Source organism: Salvelinus fontinalis, chromosome 40, assembly GCF_029448725.1.
Source record: "Salvelinus fontinalis isolate EN_2023a chromosome 40, ASM2944872v1, whole genome shotgun sequence".
Classification (NCBI taxonomy): Eukaryota; Metazoa; Chordata; class Actinopteri; order Salmoniformes; family Salmonidae; genus Salvelinus; species Salvelinus fontinalis.
Window position 1 is genome coordinate 11,642,874 of NC_074704.1, and position 22,894 is coordinate 11,665,767.

Consider the following 22,894-nt stretch of genomic DNA (forward strand, 5'->3'; position numbering starts at 1 on the left):
CCCTTTAGGCCTCCTATTCCTCTGGTGATTTAATCATTGAGTGCATTTGATGTCCTCTTTTATCATATCATCTGAACCTATTATTAAACTGAACTGTTTATTGAAGTAAGTTTCTTACCCTTCTGGTGAAGTTAGTAAGGTTAGTTTTTCTCAGAGTTGTGGTTTCATCTCTGCCATGCTGTTACTGAGAGAACAGGAAGTAGCTACGTGACTGTGTCAGCAACACATTTGTGAAAAAAGGAAAAGCCTCTTTGTACATCCTGTTCTTTTGGTATCTGTCAAGGACGCGTCTTACTTTTCCCCCAACGCAGTTAAGCCAAAACCACACATCATTATTCAGAGGGGCGTTCTACTAGGCTCCCATTGGCTAGCTAGCGTTGTCACACTCACTGTCGATCAGCGCAGATCCAGTGACCTTCCAAGGTAAGGATGGAAAGTGTCATTTAACAATTAGCTGCCTACCGTAATGCATGCCTGTTATTATCATATTTGGTAACATTTGCCCATGTATTTAATTTTAGAGTTTGAATGAGATGTAAAAATGTCACAGAGAACTCTGTTGAATTCCCTCAATTGAAGGTCAGCTAAGTTAACCTAGGCTACTTAATGTCACTAGCTCGGTATTTGAAGTTGTCATATTATCATTAGTAGTGTCACGGGCGTCGTAAGAAGTGGACCAAAGTGCAGCGTGGTGAGCGTACATATTCCTTTTATTTATTGAAACAAAGAAACGACCGTGAAGCTTAACATAGGCTATAATGCCTCTAACAAAGTCAACTACCCACACTGAAAGGAGGGAAAAAGGGCTACCTAAGTATGATCCCCAATCAGAGACAACGATAGACAGCTGTCCCTGATTGAGAACCATACCCGGCCAAAACATAGAAATAAAGAAACATAGAAAACAAAACATAGAATGCCCACCCCACATCACACCCTGACCTAACCAAATAGAGAAATAAAACAGCTCTCTAAGTTCAGGGCGTGACAAGTAGTCTATTATCAGGTAAAAGCATATGCTTATTATTCAGAATTTCTCAAATATTTATTATAATCATTCAGTCGAATACGCTATTCTACAGCCATTGAATCTGTCTTTGAGTGTTAAGGGACGTTAATGGCTAGCTCAGTCCACGACATTATGTTATTATATTTTTCAATCTTGAAATACAAGGGAAAATGTTATTAATCAGTGACTGAAATTTCGCACTCCGTGATATTCACTTCCGGACTTGGAGACTTGGAGAACGCTCAAAGTTTTGTAGAACGCCCCTCTGAATAACGGGCCGTGGTTTTGGCTTAACTGCGTTGGGGAAAAGAAAGACGCGTCAAGGACACAGCTGTGTCCCTGATGTGAAGAGAACAGAAGCTAGCTTGAGCAGCAGTGCCTAGATATCAGAAGAAAGGAGTAACAAAACTGGTGTTATCACTTTTTTGCACACAATGTTCCCACCAGGTTCTCACACATCTGCTAAATGTCACGTAGAACAAAGAGTTTGTACATTGCTATAAAAGCTGAGACGTAACTCTTGTTCGTTGGGCTCTTTAACTCTGCACCATTGAGTGATTGCTAACTGCTCCAGAATTGCATTTCTTAGAATAAAATTGTTGTTTGAAGAATCTACAGTCTCTTCTTTTTGGTTAGAATTTCCACGACAATTGTTGGTGACGAGGATGGCAAACTCCGTTTGCTGATCGTTGCCGGTAACACCGAGGTTAACTGCACACAGGGGCTGCATTAGACGTGGCTCAGGGACCCACACTCCGCCTGGGTGGAGCAGAAGGGACTCACCTTGGACCCGTCAGGGAGCATTAGTGGACGGATACGCCATCCCGAACAATAAAATGAAGGGTGAGACTGACTTTTTTAACCTGTCTAGCACCGGGGTTCCGCTAGCGGAACACCTCCCACATTCCACTGAAAAGGCAAAGCGCGAAATTCAAAAAATATTTTTTTGAAATATTTAACTTTCACACATTAACAAGTCCAATACAGCAAATGAAAGATACACATCTTGTGAATCCAGTCAACATGTCCGATTTTTAAAGTTTTACAGCGAAAACACCACGTACATTTATGTTAGCTCACCACCAATTACAAAAAAGCACAGACATTTTTCACAGCACAGGTAGCTTGCACATAACCAACCAAACTAACCAAGAACCAACCAAACTAACCAAGAAACAACTTCATCAGATGACAGTCTTATAACATGTTATACGATAAATCTATGTTTTGTTCGAAAAATTTGCATATTTGAGGTATAAACCAGTTTTACATTGCAGCTACCATCACAGCTACCATCAGAAATAGCACCGAAGCAGCCAGAGTAATTACAGAGACCAACGTGAAATACCTAAATACTCATCATAAAACATTTCTGAAAAATGCATGGTGTACAGCAAATGAAAGACAAACATCTTGTGAATCCAGCCAATATTTCCGATTTTTTAAGTGTTTTGCAGCGAAAACACAATATAGCATTATATTAGCTTACTACAATAGCCTACCACACAACCGCATTCATTCATTCAAGGCACGTTAGCGATAGCAATAGGCACGTTAGCGATAGCGAATAAACCAGCAAAAGATATACATTTTTTTATTAACCTTCATAAACTTCATCAGATGACAGTCCTATAACATCATATTACACAATACATATATGGTTTGTTAGAAAATTTGCATATTTAGAGCTGAAATCCGTGGTTATACATTGTGAAAACGTAGCATCTTTTTCCCAGAATGTCCGGATATATTTCTGACACTCACCTATTCTGACCAAATAACTATTCATAAACTTTACTAAAAAATACATGTTGTATAGGAAATGATAGATACCCTAGTTCTTAATGCAATCGCCGTGTTAGAATTCTAAAAATAACTTCATTACGACATGCAGCTTACGTTATAGCGAAAGAGCGCCCAAAATCTGGGCGCAAACTAAAAGTAAACATGTTCGACAGATATATGAAATAACATCATAAATGGGTCCTGCTTTTGATGATCTTCCATCAGAATGTTGTACAAGGGGTCCTTTGTCCAGAACAATCATTGTTTGGTTTTAGAATGGCCTTTTTCCCTCTCGAATGAGCAAGCAAAACTAGCCAAGTGGCGCTAAGCTGTCCATCGTCACCAAACGCAAAGAACGCAACACGCCTAAACTCCCGGAAAAATTTCAATAATCGGATAAAACTATATTGAAAAAACATACTTTACGATGATATTATCACATTTATCAAATAAAAGCAAAGCCGGAGATATTAGACGTCTATAGCGAATGCTTTTCAGAAGCCAATACTGATGACCTTTATGCGCTTCCTGAACAAAGGAATTCGGGGGTCATGTCATTCCAAGCTCTCTCTTTTGACCATAGAAATACCTAGAAACCCCATTTCACCTCTCACAGCCTATTGACATCTAGTGGAAGGCGTATGAAGTGCATGTATAGTCATAAATGTCAAGCAAAATGATAGGGAGGCCCTGGAACAGAGCCTCGATTTCAGATTTGTCATTTTCTGACAGGAAGTTTGCTGAAAAATGAGTTCTGTTTTACTCACAGATATAATTCAAACGGTTTTAGAAACTTGAGAGTGTTTTCTATCCAATAGTAATAATAATATGCATATTGTACGAGCAGGAATAGAGTACGAGGCCGTTTAAATTGGGCACGATTTTTCCCCAAACTGAAAATAGCGCCATCTATCCTCAACAGGTTTTAAAGGACAATTAAAGTGCACATTAAAATATAGATCTTATCTTAGTGACAGAAGACTCTACTGTGTGTAGAGGAGAATTTACTGTGTGTGAAGAAGGCGTTGTGTTAATGACAAGGAGGGCTCTACTGTGTGTAGAGGAGAATTTACTGTGTGTGAAGAAGGCGTTGTGTTAATGACAAGGAAGGCTCTACTGTGTGTAGAGGAGAATTTAGTATGTGTGAAGAAGGCGTTGTCTTAGTGACAAGGAGGATTCTACTGTGTGTAGAGGAGAATTTACTGTGTGTGAAGAAGGCGTTGTCTTAGTGACAAGGAGGGCTCTACTGTGTGTGGAGAATACCCTGTTTTATAACAGAGGTATTCCTGGGTAAATGCGCATTATTGGGCAAAGTACTAAATTAATATGAATTGATATGCTATGGTTTGCAATCGTCAGATGTAAATGCACGATGAAAGGTTTTCCAAGATAAGATCCTGAGGTACTACATTTGCATAGGAGGAACTTCCATATGGGTACACATTTTTTAATTACATAGAAAATGTAAAAATGTATAGATATATATTTTGATGGAGAAAAAAATAAAGAATAAACTCTGTTTGAATTATAAGAAAGGAAGACATTCCTAACCAAATACTGTTTGTTTTTCTTTGTCTCTGAGAGTGTGTAGAGATGGAGTTTCACAATGGGAGCCAAGAGCAGCAAGGGAGAACCTTGTCAGACCGGTGAAGGTATTGGTGGATAAGTGGGGCAGGACATTCTGGAACAGGTACCGTTCTGGCACAAGGTAGCAGATTTCACCTTGAAAAGTACATTAAGTGTAGCCAACAGAATGTAGAAAGAAGTTACAGGATTTTGAGACCAAGAAACCAAGTAGGAAAGATTGGGATAATTTCAGGAAATGGGAAGGAGAAGCAGCATGTTCTGATAGGAAAGTTAAAGAAATAATGGTAAAAGAAGGTCTGAGGTCAGCCCACATCTGCCAGATGAGACTGCGATGGACTGACGTGGCAGGAGGATTCGACGAGAACCACCTCTGGGGTGAGGATAGAGCCTATCAGACTCAACTGACCTCTCTGTGTGACCCTATTAACCTGTTGGGGATGGGGGCGCTGTTTAGACTATTTATGCTAATTGGGTAATTTTTGAAACGGCTTCCCACAAAATCCTTGATCGTACAATATGCATATTATTATTATTATTGGATAGAAAACAGTCTATAGTTTCTATAGGAGTTGAAATTTTGTCTCTAAGTGGAACAGAGCCCATTCTACAGCAATTTCCCTGACATGGATTCAGATTTCAGAAATGTTGGCCACTGTTCTGAAGTCAGTTAAAAGGGCACTGATATTGCTATGACTGTACGGACACTTCTTACGTCTTCCCCTGGATGCCTTTACGTGATGACGATTCCAATGGGGTCGATTGCGCGTTCACAGGCCCTATAAATCAAAAAACCCTGTAGCTAGCAAGTCTTTTCTTGGTGCGTCACGCGCGTGGAGGACACCGACCCTCTCCTGTTCCAAGCGTTAGTTTAGCCTGTTATATTTCTCCGGTCATCTTTTCACTCGTTATAGGAGTTAAAAACATCATAAGGTAGTTAATTTAAAGCGTTTTATAGCAATTTATATCCGTTTAGTGCGATTTTGGGACATTTATTTCTTTAACGCTGTGAATAGGTGGGCACGCTTTCAGTTCATCCCGAACGCAGTTGGCATTTCCACATGGCAAGAGGACAGCTTTCCACCAAAAGACGATTCCTCCCAAGAAAGGATCCTTTGCCCAAGATACTGATGGAAGAACAGCTCAAGGTAGGACATTTTTATTATGATAAATCGTGTTTCTGTCAAAACATTTTAGTGGCTTAGGACGCCATGTTTTTTGACGTAGCTTCGCTTGGCGCAAACTGTATTGAAAAGTAAGGATAAATTAAAAAATGTAATTCCGCAATTGTATTAAGAATTAAATTGTCTATCAATCCCTGTCCACCCTATATTTTTTAGTCACGTTTATGAGTATTTATGTATAAGAGTAGATCACTGTCTAAGTGGCGCAAGGACATTTTCTGACCAGCTTGTCTACATTTCACATTGTCTAACCATGATTTTGGTGGCTAAATATAAACATTTTCGATCAAACTGTATATGCATGTTGTAATGTGATGTTACAGGAGTGTCATCGGAAGAATTCTGAGAAGGTTAGTGAAAAAATTAATATCTTTTGGCGATGTTGACTTTTATCGCTCACTTTGGCTAGAATCAATGCTGGGCTGCTATGTGCTATGTGCTATGCTAATATAACGATTTATTGTGTTTTCGCTGTAAGACACTTAGAAAATCTGAAATATTGTCTGTATTCACAGGATCTGTGTCTTTCGATTCGTGTATGCTGTGTATTTTTACGAAATGTTTGATGATTAGTAAGTAGGTAAACACGTTGCTCTAAGTAGTTTTTCTATTCCATTTGTGACGGTGGGTGCAATTGTAACCTATGCCATCTACCTGAAATATGCACTTTTTTCTAACAAAACCTATCCCATACCATAAATATGTTATCAGACTGTCATCTAATGAGTTTTTTTGTTGGTTAGGGGCTATAAATATCTTAGTTTAGCCAAATTGGTGATGGCTACTGGTGTTGGTGGACAAATAAAAGATGGTGGATTATGCTAATGTGTTTTTAGGTAATAGATGTACATCTTTACATATTGTGTCTTCCCTGTAAAACATTTTAAAAATCGGACATGTTGACTGGATTCACGAGATCTGTGTCTTTCATTAGCTGTATTGGACTTTAATGTGTGAAAGTTAAATATTTAAAAAAAATATTTTTTTTGAATTTCGCGGCACTGGTTTTTCAGTGGGGGGGGGGGGGGTGTGCCGCTAGCGCCACGCTGATCCTAGACAGGTTAAAGAACATTACCCACCTACTGTATGACTGATTGGGAAGCTGTCCATAGCTGCATACGAAAGGCCAATTGGAAGGTCATTGGAAGATTACAGGCACAGACTTGAGAACTGTTTCCGTAAACACAGTGGCATCAGACCAGGCACTGACGACTACAACAGACTCCTGAAGGCTGCCCTGATGAATGGACTACGTCCGGGCCTGGATAAGCAGGTTAAGTTAAACACAGTAGCATCAGACCAGGCACTGACGACTACAACAGCCTCCTGAAGGCTGCCCTGATGAATGGACTACGTCCGGGCCTGGATAAGCAGGTTAAGTTAAACACAGTAGCATCAGACCAGGCACTGACGACTACAACAGCCTCCTGAAGGCTGCCCTGATGAATGGACTACGTCCGGGCCTGACTACAACAGCCTCCTGAAGGCTGCCCTGATGAATGGACTACGTCCGGGCCTGGATAAGCAGGTTAAGTTAAACACAGTAGCATCAGACCAGGCACTGACGACTACAACAGCCTCCTGAAGGCTGCCCTGATGAATGGACTACGTCCGGGCCTGACTACAACAGCCTCCTGAAGGCTGCCCTGATGAATGGACTACGTCCGGGCCTGGATAAGCAGGTTAAGTTAAACACAGTAGCATCAGACCAGGCACTGACGACTACAACAGCCTCCTGAAGGCTGCCCTGATGAATGGACTACGTCCGGGCCTGACTACAACAGCCTCCTGAAGGCTGCCCTGATGAATGGACTACGTCCGGGCCTGGATAAGCAGGTTAAGACGACCTGTTTTGGCTGGGAAACCACCACCATCCAAACCGTTGTTGAATACTGTAAACATGCTGAGAGACAACAGCTGTCTCCAAGACCAAACAGACAATGAAGAAGGAGAGTGTGAAACTCCAGGCTGCACAATTGGCATTGTCTCAGGGGCAGAAGTAACTCACAGTCCAAGGTCAATTCCGCTCATGGTCAAGGAGGGCATGGAGGAGGTAGAGCCAAAGGTGGATGTGGCGTCTGGCAGAAATACGTCCCTCTCTGTTATAATTGTGGAAAGAGTTGACATTTTGCAAAAAAACTGCAAGAACGGATTGGGGGCGTGGCAGGGCGAGGGGCAGGTAACTGGAGAACGTAACCACCACCGTAAATGACCCTTTACAACCCACACACCAACTGACACGAGGTTGAGACAGTTGACACCGTAGGACAGCACCTAAAGATTTTTTCTAGCCTCCGTGAGGAACCAATGGTTCGTCTTCTTGTCAAATTCTGTCAACTTTTTACTAGACATAAAATCTAAATCCCAAACCTCGCATGTCAAATGAATCAGTCAGCACTGTGGGATCCTGGGGAGTGACTATGAAAGAGTTGCTCCCAATCCCCCTACCTGTTAAAGTTGATGACACATGCATAAAACATCAGTTCATTTCTTTTGCATGTTGTCCTGTAAATGTGGCAGGAAGAGATCTTCTCCGTAAATTGGGAATTAATATTCTTTGTAAAGAAAAAGTCCTCACTGTTTTACAGCCTCAGGAGACATGTCATCGCATGATGCTGTCTAACACTAACCCAACAAGTGTTTGGTACTATGCGTGGGACATGCAGGTTATTGATGGATCACACTGTGATCCCATCCCCTTCTTAATTGCTCGCATTTGTTATTAACAAACAGTCAGTTTTATGCCAGACTGACTTACATTGCACCGCCCATTTTTCACCATTGAAGAGAGATTTGTAATACGGATAAAATTGGCTGAAAGAAACCGCAATCCAAGAAAAGCTTACTGCGCAGTGACATGTATAGTGGGCCCCAATGTTGTGCTGTTAGTGTAAAGATAACCAAGGTACAGACTTGATCTCTTAATCGAAACGATACCTCAGTTTTTCAATAGCTAAGACAGATGATGTTGCCTGGAAGGACACCGGTGTCTGGTTGAAGTCTGTCTTGCAGGTTACTGACTGGGAAGTTAGTGTAAGGGGTGAGTAACTGGTGGCAGTGAAGTCAAACGCAGGAGAGCAGAACTCGGTAATAGCCGGAGCAGTTTAAATTCAAAACCAACGGCATCAAGAATAAACCAACATGGGTACAAAACCCGACGCGCACCCGTAACCATGTGCACAAGCACTTACAACAAACCACACAAAGACATGGAGGGAACAGAGGGTTAAATACACAACACGCAATGAGGGAAATGAGAACCAGGTGTGTGGGAATACAAGACAAAACAAATGGAAAATGTACAAAAACATTTACGATAGCTAGAAGACCGGTGACGCCGACCGCCGAACGCTGCCCGAACAAGGAGAGGAACCGACTTCGGTGGAAGTCCTAACAGTTAGAGTGGATGGATCTAAATTCACCCCTGGCACATATACTCTGTGTGGGCTGCGCCTGTTCAACAATGTGTGCATGGCTTAGATAATGCAAAACCAACTAAACAGATGGTTTCCGTGGAGACTGAGTCACCCTTGTTGGCTGGTCTCCAAGACTCTCTGTGGGCTAAAGATAAGTATGACATTGGGCGAAAGAGGAGGGTGAAACCGCTGACTGTCACACCTAAGAGCACACACACAGACCCAGCCGGGCCCAGTATCCTCTGAGTCAGGAGGCAGTGAGGGGGATTACCCCTGTTCATGCTTCATTGGTAGAAAGAGGAGCAATTGTGCCTTGTCCAGACTCTTCCTGCAACACCCCCATTCTTCCCGTCCGGAAAGCCTCGGGTGATTGGCTTTTGTTCAAGATCTTAGACCAGTTAATGATGCTGTTCATGTTCAGGGCTCCTGTTGTGCCAAACCACAGCACTATCTGCCGTGCCGGCATCGGCTAAATGGTGTTCAGGTGTTAAATCTGACAGATGCTCAATTCTAGCAGTCCCGTTGCACCACAATCACAGTTCTGGTTCGCTTTTTACTTTTCTGAACAAGCGCTGGACCGTTTGCCCATAAGATTACATGGACTTGACGGAGGTGTTTTCTGCTACTTTGGTGCAAAATTTAGAGTGTTTCATACCCCCCGCTGGGAGTACGTTAATACAGTATGTCAACGACCTGTTACTGTGTTCTGAAACCAAACAAGCATGCGAACTCTGCTAGGCTTTCTTGCTGAAAATGGCCAAAGTCTCAAAGAAAAAGCTGCAGCTTGTCTCTGAATCAGTTAAATATCTGGGACATGACATTACACCAAATGGTAGAAAATTGGGTCTAGAATGTGTGACTGCAACTTTATCAGTACCACAGCCAGTTATTTAGGGGGCAGCAGGTAGCCTAGTGGTTAGAGCGTTGGGCCAGTAACCGAAAGGTAGGTGGCTTGAATCCCCGAGCTGACAAGATAAAACTCTGTTGTTCTGCCCCTGCCCCTGAGCCTACTGTTCCCCGGTAGGCCGTCATTGTAAAATAAGAATTTCTTCTTAACTGACTAGCCTATTTAAATAAAGATAAAATAAAACAAAATGTTGACACACAGCAATGGCAGGCTATTATAGAGCCTAGGCACTCATTTATCAATGTTGCGTATGAACAGAAATGTTGGTAAACCATGCTGCGTGCCATCATTTCTAAGCAAAGTGTGGGATTTATCAATTTGTACTTATACTTGAGAATGTGTGTAAATTTAAGCACACCTCTGACCTGCGTACCCACAGCACCTTGTGGTAGAAAAGTCAAATCTGCTAATGAAATACCATCCACCAAATGGAGAAAGGATTGACATACTGGACCAAATCATCAACTATGAAGAAAAAAGTTAATACAATAATAGTTTAGTAATGTTTTTCTTTTATAGACACTTAAGCTACTAATAGTTCTCTCAGGGTGCTATCGAATTCATAAACATGAAAGCATTTAAGCCTAATTGAATAATAAAGTCATTTAGAAAGAGAGTGGAATGTAAGATTGGAGGCAATTTAGTTAAACCAGTTAAATAGTATAAAAGGCAACACTGAGGCGTTATGACTTGTCCAAAATGACAAATCTTGCATTTCTGGAGGATCTGGCACAAGCTGCATTACGCAGGGAGCGTGTTTTCAATGAGCGTGCAGATTCTTTTGCTGAGAGCGACTCTTGGCTTATTAGTAGATTTAGTTTTCCAAGGCGTATTTTATTGTATCTCTGCAACCAACTCTTTCCAGTATTAGAAAGGGAGACGAAATGCACCAATGCCATCCCAGTGCAAACCCAAGTCCTCTCCACCCTGGGATTTCTGGCCACTGGAACATTCTGACAGGAGATTGTTCTGGCATTTCACAACCAACCATGAGCCGGATATTACCTGCAGTCCTTCATGGCATTATTTCGTTGACCCCACAATACATACCGTTTCCGTACACTGCTGCACCCACATCTCAATAAAACTGTCTAACCCTAACCCTAACCCTAACCCTAACCCTACCCTTCTGGTAGGCCTGGGGCTGAGGGGTCAGGGGACACCCTTCTGGTAGGCCTGGGGCTGAGGGGTCAGGGGACACCCTTCTGGTAGGCCTGGGGCTGAGGGGTCAGGGGACACCCTTCTGGTAGGCCTGGGGCTGAGGGGTCAGGGGACACCCTTCTGGTAGGCCTGGGGCTGAGGGGTCAGGGGACACCCTTCTGGTAGGCCTGGGGCTGAGGGGTCAGGGGACACCCTTCTGGTAGGCCTGGGGCTGAGGGGTCAGGGGACACCCTTCTGGTAGGCCTGGGGCTGAGGGGTCAGGGGACACTCTTCTGGTAGGCCTGGGGCTGAGGGGTCAGGGGACACTCTTCTGGTAGGCCTGGGGCTGAGGGGTCAAGGGACACCCTTCTGGTAGGCCTGGGGCCTATAGGCATCCTATTCATCCTGTGATTTAATCATTGAGTGCATTTGACTTCCTTATTTATCATATCATCTGAACAATTATGAACCTGAACTGTTAATTGAAGTAAATTCCTTACTTTCTGGTGAAGTTAGGGATAGCTTTTCTCAAGAGTTGTGGTTTTAGTCGTACTTCCTCTCTCTCTGCCGTACTGTTACTGAGAGAACAGGAAGTAGCTACGTGACTGTGTCAGCAACACGTTTGTAAAAAAAGGAAAAGCACAACTGGCTGGGTTTGTGCAAAAGACAAAGAAGGGCGGAGTGCGAGAGACAGCGAGAGAGAGAAAGTGAAAGAGAGAGAGAGACCTAACTAGGCTTCTGCCAAATTTATTACATCATCATAACAACAACATAGTCATCATCATCATCATCCAGATGAATGATGAAGAACCAAGTCCTTTACTGACAATGTAGCGTTGATATCTGTTTTAATATGAATATATCAACATAAATTATATACACAATACAAATGTACATAACAATCAGTTGTTAATGCTCAGTGTAAAGCATTGAGGTGACCTACAGAAGCAGTCTTCTGTTCTGGCACCGTCACACCACAACACTATGGACAGTAATTAGTGCCAATATTATCCAACCACTGATATTAGCAACATTTTATATTATACAGCCATTGCTAATTTCTGGTTAGCATCAGTTCATATTATTCAACGATTTCCAATCCATAGTTAGCGTCAATTATTAATTAAGGTCATATTGGCCACCTATTGCTAATGGTTAGTTAACATCAAATAGCATCAGTTCATATTATCCAGTCATTGCTAATCACTAGTTAGCATCAAATAGCATCAGTTATCATCAACCATTGCCACTGAACAAAAATATAAACGCAACATGCAAAGTTTTGGTCCCATGTTTCATGCAACAACAAAAAATCCCAGAAATGTTCCATATGCACAATAATCGTATTTCTCAACAAAAATATGCACAAATTTGTTTATGTTCGTGTTAGTGAGTATTTCTCATTTGCCAAGATAATCCATCCACCTGACAGGGGTGGCATAACAAGAAGCTAAACAGCATGACCATTACACAGGGGCACCTTGTGCTCTCTCTCGCTCTACAGTGCCACAGATATCTCCAGTTTTGAGGGAGTTTGCAATTGGCATTGCTAATGGCTAGTTAGCAGCAGTTCATATTATTCAGTGATTGTTAATCATTAGTTAGCATTAGCATTAGCATCAGTGTTTTGAGGCCTAATGAAAAGCTTTATATCACTACAACCCATTTTTGGGTAGAGTCCCGAATGTCACACTACATTCCTACATAGTGCACTACTTTTGACCAGAGCTCTATGGGCCCTGATCATAAATAGTGCACTATGAAGGGAATAGGGTGCCACTTGGGACACAACAATTGTCTTGGCAGCATCAGCAATCCAGTCATTAACAGAAGCGACAATCAACCAATCAAGAGGTCTGTCTTGACAGAACCAACCAGTCATTGGAGATAATTCACATGATTGGCCTGTGCTTAAGAGGAGTGGATTCCCAACTTCTTTTCTCATTCTTCCTCTTCCCCTTTATATACACACGTTATATACAAACGCACAATATTATACACATCTCAACCCCAGGACCACCCTCTACCTCCTCTTCATCATCCTCCTACTCCTCCTCTACCTCCTTCTCTTCCTTCTCCTCCATTCTGCTTCTCATCCTTCTTTCTCTCCTCTTTCCTCCTCCTCCTCGTCCTCCTCCTCCTCTCCCTCGTCCTCTCCGGCTCCACCACCCCCCCACCCCCACCAGCTCCTCTTCTTCTTCTTCTTCTTCACCTTGTATTTGAGGCGGCGTATCGGGTCGGTGACGCTCCGCATCTTTTTGTCATCAAACTCCTCGTTCAGCATGAAGTTCCTGTCGATAAGCTCAGCTGATTCCTGTCAGACACACGTTGTTATACACACCTTATATACACACACGCACACGCATAATACACACACACACACACACACACACACACACACACACACACACACACACACACACACACACACACACACACACACACACACACACACACACAAATAATATATATAAATACATACATACAAAATAAAGGAAACACTTCAGTAAATGAGGGATACAAAGCGCTTCCTTCCGCACAGCTGTGGTTCCTGACATCCCATCATGCTTAGGGTCATGTATAAAAATGTCCAGTTGCCCATTATTTTGGCTACCATGGCTAGAAGAAGAGATCTCAGTGACTTGGAAAGAGAAGTCTCAAAGGAGAAAAAGTGGCTAAGAAATGTGTGTGTGTGTGAGCGCACGTGCGCGTGTGTGTGTAGAGTCACCAGATGTCAACCCAATTGAGTGGCACCTGAGACATCGTTTTCCACCCCCATCAACAAAACACTAAATTATGGAATTTTTCGTAGAATAATGGTGTCACATCCCTCCAATAGAGTCCCAGACACTTGTAGGATCTATGCCATTGAAGCTGTTCTGGCTCATGGTGACCCAACGTCCTATTAGGACACTTTATGTTGGTGTGTCACGGTTTTCTTCCATAGGTGAAGGAGAGGACCAAAATGCAGCGCGGCTAGTGTTCAACATGTTTAATAGACGAATAAACGGTAACACTACTACAAGTAACAAAATAACAAATGTGAAAACCGAGACAGCCCATCTGGTGCAGACAAAACACAGAGACAGGAAACAATCACCCACAAAATCCCAACACAAAACAAGCCTCCTATATATGATTCTCAATCAGGGACAACGATTGACAGCTGTCTCTGATTGAGAACCATATTAGGCTGGACACAGAAACAGACAAACTAGACACACAACATAGAATTCCCACCCAGCTCACGTCCTGACCAACACTAAACAAGCAAAACACATAAGAACTCTGGTCAGGACGTTACATGGTGTTTCCGTTACACTCACACAATATTATATACACACACTTTATACACACTCACACAATATTATACACACACATTGTCATACACACACAAACAATGTTGTATAAACACACACACACAATGTTGTATACACACAAATGCACGTTATACACACACGTTACATATATGTACACACACGTTAAACGCCCACGTTACACACACACACACACACACACCCACACACACACACAGAGACCTGCCAGTTGTGGAAGCAGTCGGTTCCGAGGCTGCTTATCTCAGAGACAGCGTTGGGAGATAGAACAGAACAGTCTGGACGCAGAACCACCACCCTCGGTACATCCTCCACCTCAAACATAGACTCCAGCTCTCTGACACACACACACACACACACACACACACACACACGTTATATACACACCCACACACAGTGTAAGATATACACATACATACACAGACATACACAGACATACACAGACATACACAGACAGACAGACAGACAGACAGACAGACAGACAGACAGACAGACAGACACCGACAAGTTGTCATACACACACAATCACTCTATACACCCACGCACACAGTGCAAGATACACACACACTCTATAGACAAACACTCCACCCCACCCAACCCCATCCACCCATACCTGCGATAGGGGTCATCGTGGGGTAGGAACAGGCATTTCTCCTCCCCACCCAACCCCATCCACCCATACCTGCGATAGGGGTCATCGTGGGTTAGGAACAGGCATTTCTCCTCCCCACCCAACCCCATCCACCCATACCTGCGATAGGGGTCATCGTGGGTAGGTACAAGCATTTCTCCTCACCACCCAACCCCATCAACCCCACCCAACCCCATCCACCCATACCTGCGATAGGGGTCATCGTGGGTTAGGAACAGGCATTTCTTGGGCAGCTCTTTGAGGAAGTGCTCCAGCTGTTCCTCTGATTGGTCCAGGCTGATGTACAGAAGGACCAACTGGGCGGAGCGTTCCACGTAGAACTCATCAGTTAGACGCTTGAAGAAGTCCTAAGTGGAGGGGGTAGATTGGGGAAGGAAAGGGGAAGGGTGTAGAGGGAGGGAGGAGAGATGTGAGATGTTTATAATACCTTAATTGGCACACAGAGAGAGAGAGAGAGAGAGAGAGAGAGAGAGAGAGAGAGAGAGAGAGAGAGAGAGAGAGAGAGAGAGAGAGAGAGAGAGAGAGAGAGAGAGAGAGAGAGAGAGAGAGAGAGAGAGAGAGAGAGAGAGAGAGAGAGAGAGAGAGAGGAGAGAGAGAGAGAGAGAGAGAGAGAGAGAGAGAGAGGAGAGAGAGAGAGAGAGAGAGAGAGAGAGAGAGAGAGAGAGAGAGAGAGACAGAGAGAGAGAGAGAGAGAGAGAGAGACTTGACCTACTCTACTATTGGCTATCAAGTGAGTCAATGTGTGAGTGTGTGTGTGTGTGTGTGTGTGTGTGTGTGTGTGTGTGTGTGTGTGTGTGTGTGTGTGTGTGTGTGTGTGTGTGTGTGTGTGTGTGCCTAGGAGCCTGTGAGTGGTGTGTGTTTACCTTAAGTGTGGGGATGAACTCCTGGCACCGTTGGCAGTCTGCGGAACCAAAGAACAGGAGCAGGATCCGGTTCTGGAGACGAAGCATGACTTCTCGTTCCGTATCGTACTCAACACGATCCCTGTTGTTACATACTAGTGAATGACCTAGGAACAAATCTACCATGATCTACTACTGGGGGGAGGAGAGGAGAGGAGAGAGAGGAGAAGGAACGAGAGAGAGAGAGAGAGAAAGAGAGAGGGAGAGAAATCACGTCAGTACACCCCATTGAAGTTGCATGAGAAGTTAGGAATAGGTGGCCATGGGTCCTGGTTAAAAGTAGTGCACTAGATAGGAAATAGGTGGCCATGAGCCCTGGTTAAAAGTAGTGCACTAGATAGGGAATAGGTGGCCATGGGTCCTGGTTAAAAGTAGTGCACTAGATAGGGAATCGGGGGCCATGGGCCCTGGTTAAAAGTAGTGCACTAGATAGGGAATGCCATTTGAGGACTCAGCCTCTCTCAGCTAAGATGAGCTAAACATATATATTTCTTTTTTCAAGACGGCGTAGCAGTGCAGACGTGGTTTGTTGTCCTCTCGTTTACTTATTGTATTTTTCGTCTTTTTTGTATATATTAAAATTTATTTTACAATCTCTTTTCCATTTTTAAATGTAATATACATTCCGGGAACCCGCCTCACCCAATGTGATACGGATCCGCTATTTTTTTTACTTTATAGCCAGAACCTCTATCAGCAGCTAACCAGCTAATTAGCTACTAGCTATTTAGTCATTGTTAGCCACTGCTAGCGGCCTTTACCTTCTGCTCAGGCACCAGCAGTTTTTTTATCGCCTGGATAATACCTGCCAGCCTCGGACTGTTTTTCTCAACTACAACGCCAGATTCCTGCCGTAAACCCTGAACCATTACTCCTGATCATCACAGCTAGCTAGCTGCTACCGAGTGACCCATCCCCGAAGCTAGCCCTGAGCCAGGCCCACCTCCCGGCCTACTCTGTGATCACCCGGCTACTCAGCCGATGCCTCCCGGAATCTACCCCAACACGGGTAGCAAACAAAATTACTACAACTACAATACCTCTTTCGCCATCTGGCCTGGACCCTTTGTCAACACGGTGCCCCGCCGTACCACCACGACTGGTCCGCAGACGTAATTCCATCCGCTGTGCCCTCAACCGGCCTTTGCCGGACGCCGGAGCAGACACTTCTCCTTACCCCGGCCTGCTAACTTTAAACGCTGTGTCTCCCGCATGCTAGCGTAGTAACGACTACCCCACGGGTTCCCTGTTTCATCTATTGCTGTTCACTGTACCCTATGATCACGTGGCTACATAGCTGATGCCTGCTGGACTGTTCATTTATCACGGTACTCCACTTTGTTTACTTTTTAGTTTATCTGTCAGCCCCAAATCAGGCCCTGTGTGTAGTTAACCGACCCTCTCTGCCCATTCATCGCCATTTTACCTGTTGTTGTTTTAGCTGCTTAGCTTTTGTTGTCTCACCCGTTGTTGTCTTAGCTAGCTCTCCCAATCAACACCTGTGATTGCTTCATGCCTCGCTTTATGTCTCTCTCAAATGTCAATATGCCTTGTATACTGTTGTTTAGGATAGTTATCATTGTTTTAGTTTACTGTGGAGCCCCTAGTCCCACTCTACATGCCTCAGATACCTCCTTTGTCCCACCTCCCACACATGCGGTGACCTCATCCAGTATAACCAGCGAGGCCAGAGATGCAACCTCTCTTATCATCACTCAGTGCCTGGGCTTACCTCCACTGTACCCGCACCCCACCATACCCATGTCTGCACATTATGCCCTGAATCTATTCCACCACGCCCAGAAATCTGCTCCTTTTATTCTCTGTCCCCAAAGCACTAGATTACCAGTTTTGATAGCCTTTAGCCGTACCCTCATCCTACTCCTCCTCTGTTCCTCGAGTGATGTGGAGGTTAACCCAGGCCCTGCGTGTCCCCAGGCACTCTCATTTGTTGACTTCTGTAATCGAAAAAGCCTTGGTTTCATGTATGTTAACATCAGATGCCTCCTCCCTAACTTTGTTTTACTCATTGCTTTAGCACACTCCCTGATGTCCTTGCCGTGTCTGAATCCTGGCTTAGGAAGGCTACCAACAATTCTGAGATTTCCATACCCAACTACAACATTTTCCATCTAGATATAACTGCCGAAGGGGGAGGAGTTGCAATCTACTGCAGAGATAGCTTGCAATGTTCTGACAAACTTTCCAGGTCTATGCCCAAACAGTTGAAGCTTCTAATTTTAAAAATGAATCTCTCCAGAAATAAGTCTCTCACTGTTTCCGCCTGTTCCCCCTCAGCTCCCAGCTGTGCCCTGGACACCATATGTGAATTCATTGCCCCTCATCTATCTTCAGAGTTCGTTCTGTTAGGTGACCTAAACTGGGATATGCTTAACACCCCGGCAGTCCTACAATCTAAGCTAGATCAATCTCACCCTCAATCTCACACAAATTATCAAGGAACCAACCAGGTACAACCCTAAATCCGTAAACATGGGCACCCTCATAGATTTTATCCTGACCAACTTGCCCTCCAAATACACCTCTGCTGTTTTCAATCAGGATCTCAGAGATCCGCGGTCAAACGACCACCCCTCATCACTGTCAAAACGCTCCCTAAAACACTTCTGCGAGCAGGCCTTTCTAATCGACCTTTTATTTATTTATTTATTTTATTTAACCTTTATTTAACCAGGTAGGCAAATTGAGAACACGTTCTCATTTACAATTGCGACCTGGCCAAGATAAAGCAACCTGGCCCGGGTATCCTGGAAGGATTTTGACTTCATCCCGTCAGTAGAGGATGCCTGGTCGTTCTTTAAAAGTAATTTCCTCACCATCTTAAATAAGCATGCCCCTTTCAAAAAAAGTAGAACTAAGGACAGATATAGCCCATAGTTCACTCTAGACCTGACTGCCCTTGACCAGCACAAAAACATCCTGTGGTGGACTGCAATAGCATCGAATAGTCCCCGCGATATGCAACTATTCAGGGAAGTCAGGAACCAATACACGCAGTCAGTCAGGAAAGCAAAGGCTAGCTTTTTCAAACAGAAATTTGAATCCTGTAGCTCTGACTCCAAAACGTTTTGGGACACTGTAAAGTCCATGGAGAACAAGAGCACCTCCTCCCAGCTACCTACTGCACTGAGGCTAGGTAACACGATCACCACCGATAAATCCATGATAATTTCAAATTTCAAAACGCATTTCTCTACGGCTGGCCATGCTTTCCTCCTGGCTACCCCAACCCCGGCCAACAGCGCCGCACCCCCCGCAGCTACTTGCCTAAGCCTCCCCAGCTTCTCCTTCACTCAAATCCAGATAGCAGATGTTCTGAAAGAGCTGCAAAACAGCTCAGCCACGCTCAAGGCACTAAACGATATCATAACCGCCATCGATAAAAGACAATACTGTGCAGCCATCTTCATCGACCTGGCCAAGGCTTTCGACTCTGTCAATCACCGTATTCTTATCGGCAGACTCAACAGCCTTGGTTTCTCAAATGATCCCTCGCCTGGTTCACTAACTACTTCTCAGGTAGAGTTCAGTGTGTCAAATCGGAGGGCCTGTTGTCCGGACCTCTGGCAGTCTCTATGGGGGTACCACAGGGTTCAATTCTCGGGCCGACTCTTTTCTCTGTATATATCAACAATGTCGCTCTTGATTCCCTGATCCACCTCTACGCAGATGACACCATTCTGTATACATCTGGCCCTTCTTTGGACACTGTGTTAATTTCTTTGGGATAGGGGGAGGTATTTTGACGTCCGGATGAAAAGCGTGCCCAAAGTAAACTGCCTGCTACTCAGGCCCAGAAGCTAGGATATGCATATAATTGGTAGATTTGGATAGAAAACACTCTACAGTTTCTAAAACTGGTAACTAACCTCCAAATGAGCTTCAATGCCATACAACACTCCTTCCGTGGCCTCCAACTGCTCTTAAACGCTAGTAAAACCAAATGCATGCTTTTCAACCGTTCGCTGCCAGCACCCGCCCGCCCGACTAGCATCACTACTCTGGACGGTTCTGACCAGGAATATGTGGACAACTACAAATACCTAGGTGTCTGGTTAGACTTTAATAACCTCTTGGCGCACCGATCCCTTTAGCGGGATCATTTTCATAAACAACCACTGAATTGCAGAGCGCCAAATTCCCAAAATATTACAAAAAATATTTATATTCATGAAATAACAAGTGCAATATAACAAAACACAGTTTAGCTTGTTGATAATCCACCTGTCATGTCAGATTTTGAAAATATGCTTAACAGCGAAAGCAATCCAAGCGTTTGTGTGAATTTATCGATCAGTAGACAAAACATTATGAACACCTAGCAGCAAAGTAGCTTGGTCAGGAAAGTCAGAAGCAATAAAATGAATCGCTTACCTTTGATGATCTTCGGATGTTTGCACTCACGAGACTCCCAGTTACACATTAAATGTTCCTTTTGTTCGTTATAGATTATATTATATCCAAAAACCTCCATTTGGTTTGCGCGTTATGTTCAGTATTCCACAGCCTTAGGCAGGTCATGAAGGGCAGACAAAAATTCAAAATTGTATCCGTTAAGTTCGTAGAAACATGTCAAACGTTTTTTATAATCAATCCTCAGGTTGTTTTTAACATAAATAATCGATAATATTTCAACCGGACGGTAAACTATTCAATACTACAGAGAAAGAAAATGTCGAGCTATCACTGTGGCGCACATGAACTAATGGAAGGCCATCTGGCAGTCCACTGACGCGATGTGAAAAATCTTGCTCATTTTTCAGAATAAAAGCTTGAAACTATGTCTAAAGACTGTTCACACCCTGTAGAAGCCATTGGGAAAGGAATCTGGTTGTTATCCCTTTAAATGGAGGAAAGGCAGGCAATGGAACAGGGATTTTTCAAAATAAGAGGCACTTCCTGTTTGGATTTCCTCAGGTTTTCACCTGCGAAATCAGTTCTGTTATACTCAGACAATATTTTGACAGTTTTGGAAACTTTAGAGTGTTTTCTATCCTAATCTGTCAATTATATATGCATATTCTAGCATCTGGGCCTGAGAAATAGGCCGTTTACTTTGGGAACGTTATTTTTCCAAACATAAAAATAGTGCCCCCTCTTCTTCCAGACTCATATTAAACATCTCCAATCCAAAATCAAATCTAGAATCGGTTCTCTATTTCGCAACAAAGCCTCCTTCACTCACGCTGCCAAACATACCCTAGTAAAACTGACTATCCTACGGATCATCAACTTCGGCGATGTCATATACAAAATAGCTTCCAATACTCTACTCAGCAAACTGGATGCAGTCTATCACAGTGCCATCCGTTTTGTTACCAAAGCCCCTTATACCATCCACCACTGCGACCTGTATGCTCTAGTCGACTGGCCCTCGCTGCATATTTGTCGCCAGACCCACTGGCTCCAGGTCATCTATAAGTCTATGCTAGGTAAAGCTCTGCCTTATCTCAGCTCACTGGTCACGATAACAACACCCACCCGTAGCACGCGCTCCAGCAGGTATATCTCACTGGTCATCTCCAAAGCCTACACCTGCTTTGGCCGCCTTTCCTTCCAGTTCTCTGCAGCCAACGACTGGAACGAATTGCAAAAATCGCTGAAGTTGGAGAGTTATATTTCCCTCACTAACTTTAAACATCAGCTATCTGAGCAGCTAACCGATCGCTGCAGCTGTACATAGACCATCTGTAAATAGCCCATCCAATCTACCTACCTCATCCCCATATTGTTTTATTTACTTTGCTGCTCTTTTGCACACCAGTATCACTAATTACACACCGTCATCTGGTCATCATAATCTGCTCATCTATCACTTCAGTGTTAATATGCTAAATTGTAATTACTTCGCTACTATGGCCTATTTATTGCCTTACCTCCTCACGCCATTTGCACACACTGTATATAGACTGTCTTTTTTTCTATTGTGTTATTGACTGTAAGTTTATTCCATGTGTAACTCTGTGTTGTTGTTTGTGTCGCACTGCTTTGCTTTATCTTGGCCAGGTCGCCGTTGTAAATTAGAACATGTTCTCAACTAGCTTACCTGGTTAAATAAAGGTGAAATAAAAATGTAAATATTGCTGTGTTGATAACTAGTTAGCCCTGGAAGCTACAGTTGGTAAGCACCCATAATATATCTAACCTAGAAATATAATCTATAGAACAGGCCTCCTCATTAAAGTCAACGATGGCATAATAGGTGGACTAAAACTATCTCTAGCTGGAACAGATATCTAGCAGATATCTCAGAGCGTTCACCTTCAGACTGTAGTCTGTAGTCCTCTCTCTCTCTCCGTCTCCTTATGCTCCTCCTCTTTCTTTTCTTTCTCGCAGGTTGTCCAAAAACCGTTCCCGTTATCGATTATTCTTCATCTCTCTTTATCTTGTCTGTTCCTCTGTTGTTTCCCTCCCTCTCTCTCTCCCTCACTCTCCCTCTCTCCCTTCTTTCCGTTATTCCTTCATTCTTTATTCGTCTGCCTCTCTTCCCAGTGTTTTCCCTCTCTCTCTCTCTGTCCCCATGTCTCTCTCCCTGTCGCCTCCCCTCTCCTCCACCTAGAGTGGGAGATTAGCTGGGTCAGAAGAGTAGGGTGAGTCAGACACTGAGAATATCACCTGTGTGGGAGACAGGGAGATATAGAAGAAAGAGAGAGAGAGACAGAAAGAGAGACATAGAGAGATAGAAGAAAGAGAGAGAGACAGAGAGAGATTGTAGAAAGAGAGAGAGAGCGAGAGACAGAGAGAGGTAATTCAGCTAAACCCCAGAGGATCAACTACACTAATCACATTATATCAGAATGAGAGGAGAGAAGAGAGAAAGAGAGAGGAGAGAGAGAGAGGGTGACGGGTGGTGGTGCTGTGTCCAGACTCTGTGTGTGTGTGTGTGTGTGTGTGTGTGTGTGTGTGTGTGTGTGTGTGTGTGTGTGTGTGTGTGTGTGTGTGTGTGTGTGTGTGTGTGT

At 43.7% G+C, this 22,894-nt stretch overlaps 2 protein-coding genes across 2 annotated transcripts in view; both read right to left on the reverse strand.

Moving 5' to 3' along the window:
• LOC129839984 (NACHT, LRR and PYD domains-containing protein 3-like) overlaps window positions 1-3,522 on the reverse strand; it is a 49,515-nt gene extending 45,993 nt beyond the window's left edge. The window contains exon 1 of the mRNA XM_055907745.1: window positions 119-3,522. The gene's annotated coding sequence lies outside the window, so the exon portion shown is untranslated. The remainder of the gene's footprint in view (window positions 1-118) is intronic.
• Window positions 3,523-11,788: 8,266 nt separating this feature from the next.
• On the reverse strand, window positions 11,789-22,643 carry nxnl1 (nucleoredoxin like 1). The gene is made up of 5 exons (XM_055907004.1): window positions 22,197-22,643; window positions 15,876-16,046; window positions 15,199-15,359; window positions 14,565-14,697; window positions 11,789-13,339 (listed from the first exon to the last, which is right to left on the reverse strand). The coding sequence occupies exons 2-5, from the start codon at window positions 16,038-16,040 to the stop codon at window positions 13,118-13,120; spliced, it is 681 nt and encodes a 226-aa protein (XP_055762979.1). The 5' UTR covers window positions 16,041-16,046; window positions 22,197-22,643; the 3' UTR covers window positions 11,789-13,117.
• Between the last annotated feature and the right edge of the window lie 251 nt (window positions 22,644-22,894).

What these genes read in the sequence shown, in the direction of transcription:
- nxnl1 (XM_055907004.1), bottom strand. Translation starts at nt 16,040, where the DNA reads ATGGTAGATTTGTTCCTAGGTCATTCACTAGTATGTAACAACAGGGAT. An exon ending in AGTTCATCCCCACACTTAAG is followed by an intron (nt 15,360 to 15,875) that starts GTAAACACACAC and finishes CCCTCCACTTAG; the next exon opens with GACTTCTTCAAGCGTCTAAC. An exon ending in ACTGCTTCCACAACTGGCAG is followed by an intron (nt 13,340 to 14,564) that starts GTCTCTGTGTGT and finishes TGTGTCTGACAG; the next exon opens with GAATCAGCTGAGCTTATCGA.